This window comes from Octopus bimaculoides, chromosome 26 (genome assembly GCF_001194135.2).
Source record: "Octopus bimaculoides isolate UCB-OBI-ISO-001 chromosome 26, ASM119413v2, whole genome shotgun sequence".
NCBI lineage: Eukaryota > Metazoa > Mollusca > Cephalopoda > Octopoda > Octopodidae > Octopus > Octopus bimaculoides.
The window spans coordinates 85,046-86,775 of record NC_069006.1 but is presented as its reverse complement, the minus strand read 5'-3'; the positions used below and the strand labels follow the sequence as shown (position 1 = coordinate 86,775).

At 37.2% G+C, this 1,730-nt stretch overlaps 1 protein-coding gene across 1 annotated transcript in view; it reads right to left on the bottom strand.

Moving 5' to 3' along the window:
• Window positions 1-1,730, bottom strand: part of LOC106876719 (probable serine racemase) — a 24,066-nt gene that overhangs the window by 16,827 nt on the left and 5,509 nt on the right. Inside the window, exon 3 of the mRNA XM_014925390.2 lies at window positions 1,253-1,419. Coding sequence (XP_014780876.1) covers window positions 1,253-1,419 — 167 coding nt within the window. The remainder of the gene's footprint in view (window positions 1-1,252; window positions 1,420-1,730) is intronic.

Here is a 1,730-nt window from a genome sequence, read left to right as displayed (position 1 = left end):
CCCCCCCCAGTGTTCAACTGGTACTTAATTTATCGACTCCAAAAGCTCGCTGCCTTAGCAGTAATAATAATAATAATAGTAATAATAATAATAATAGTAATAATAATAATAATAGTAATAATAATAATACATTGCAATGTTTGTTAAGAATACATTTCATTATCTCAATGTACGTCCAGAATATAAAACATTATTATCATCACAAAGCATGTGCGACATGTATGCTATGGTGTTTTGTATGTCTGGAATGTATCATGATATTATGAAGTGTATGCTTGAAATACAAACACAAAATCACAAAGGATGTGTGAAATATATAATGGTATTATGTAATGCATGTGTAGAATTTAATAGAATATTGTGTAATGTATGTATGATGCACTGATTCAGTGTGGGTTAAAGAGAAAGGATAAAATCTAAAGAGAAGGACATATTTTATGTGTGTGTGTGTGTTTGGGTGTTGTGTGATTAAGAAGCTTGCTTGCATTGGTGTTGCAGTACTTGGATGCTATTGGTGAAGAGACGTTCATCTTGTTGGTCAAAAAAGCTATCAACATCATCACCATCTTTGTTATACTGGTTCCCAGCCAAGTGTTTTTCATGTTGGGGCCAAATCAGGAGAAAAGGGAGAGTGTCCAACCAGGGTGCTTTGCAGTCCTGCTGCATAACACCCTGGGCGTGTGTCTTCTACTATAGCCCCAGGCTGACCAAAGCCTTGTGAGTCAATAGGAGAAACAGAAACTGAAAGAAGCCTATCATATTGTGTGCGTGTGTGTGTGCGTGTGTTGTGTTGTCTTGACTTCATATGATGGCTGTAAATGAGTATCACCATCATACAAGCAAGGTTGTTCCTTTCCAATCTTCTATGAAACTATGTCCAACCACAGGGAAATATTACCTTTTACATAGACGCACTTGAGGGTTGGCAACAGGAAAAGCACCCTCAAAAACAATTCTGTCTGACTCATGCTAGGATGGAAAAGGGAACTTCAAAATGATAATGTTGGTGATAAATATATGCATGTGTGCGTGTGTGTGTGTGTGAGTTTGTGTGTGTAAGTATGTATATGTGTGTGTGTTTGTGTGTGTGAGTGCATATGCATGTGTGAGTTTGTGTATGTAAGTATGTATGTGTGTGTGTATGTGTTTGTGTGTGTGAGTGCATATGCATGTGTGTGAGTTTGTGTGTGTATGTATGTGTGAGTGTGAATGCATCTGTGTTTGTGTGTGAATATAGACACAAGAATTATACCTGTCTTGTATGTCAATTTGACAAAGTTGTACATTGGCGCCATAAGCTTTGACAGCTTCCACTTTAACAGCTGGGGTATTGCAGGGTACGACCACAGAACAGGGTAGTTTGATCTGTTGTGCTGCCCAGGCGAGGGCGAGTCCATGGTTACCAGTACTGTGTGTTACCTGGATGAAAAAAAAAAAAAATCAAAGCAAGAGAAAAAAAAAATACTGATGATTATTGAGAAAGGATTATGATGGGGTCCAGAGGAAGAAATTAATAACAGTAATGCTGATTTTTTTAACATAGGCACAGGGGTGGGGTCAGATTTTGTGTGTGTGTGTGGATAGAGTCAACATCCATTGACAATGTTGCAAAAGCAATGAAAATTTTGGAAAGAAAAAATATAAATAATAAATGAGTGGAAATTGAACCAGTGTGTGTGTTAGATATTAAGGCAGTATAACTCTCTCCAGACACAACAATATATATATAT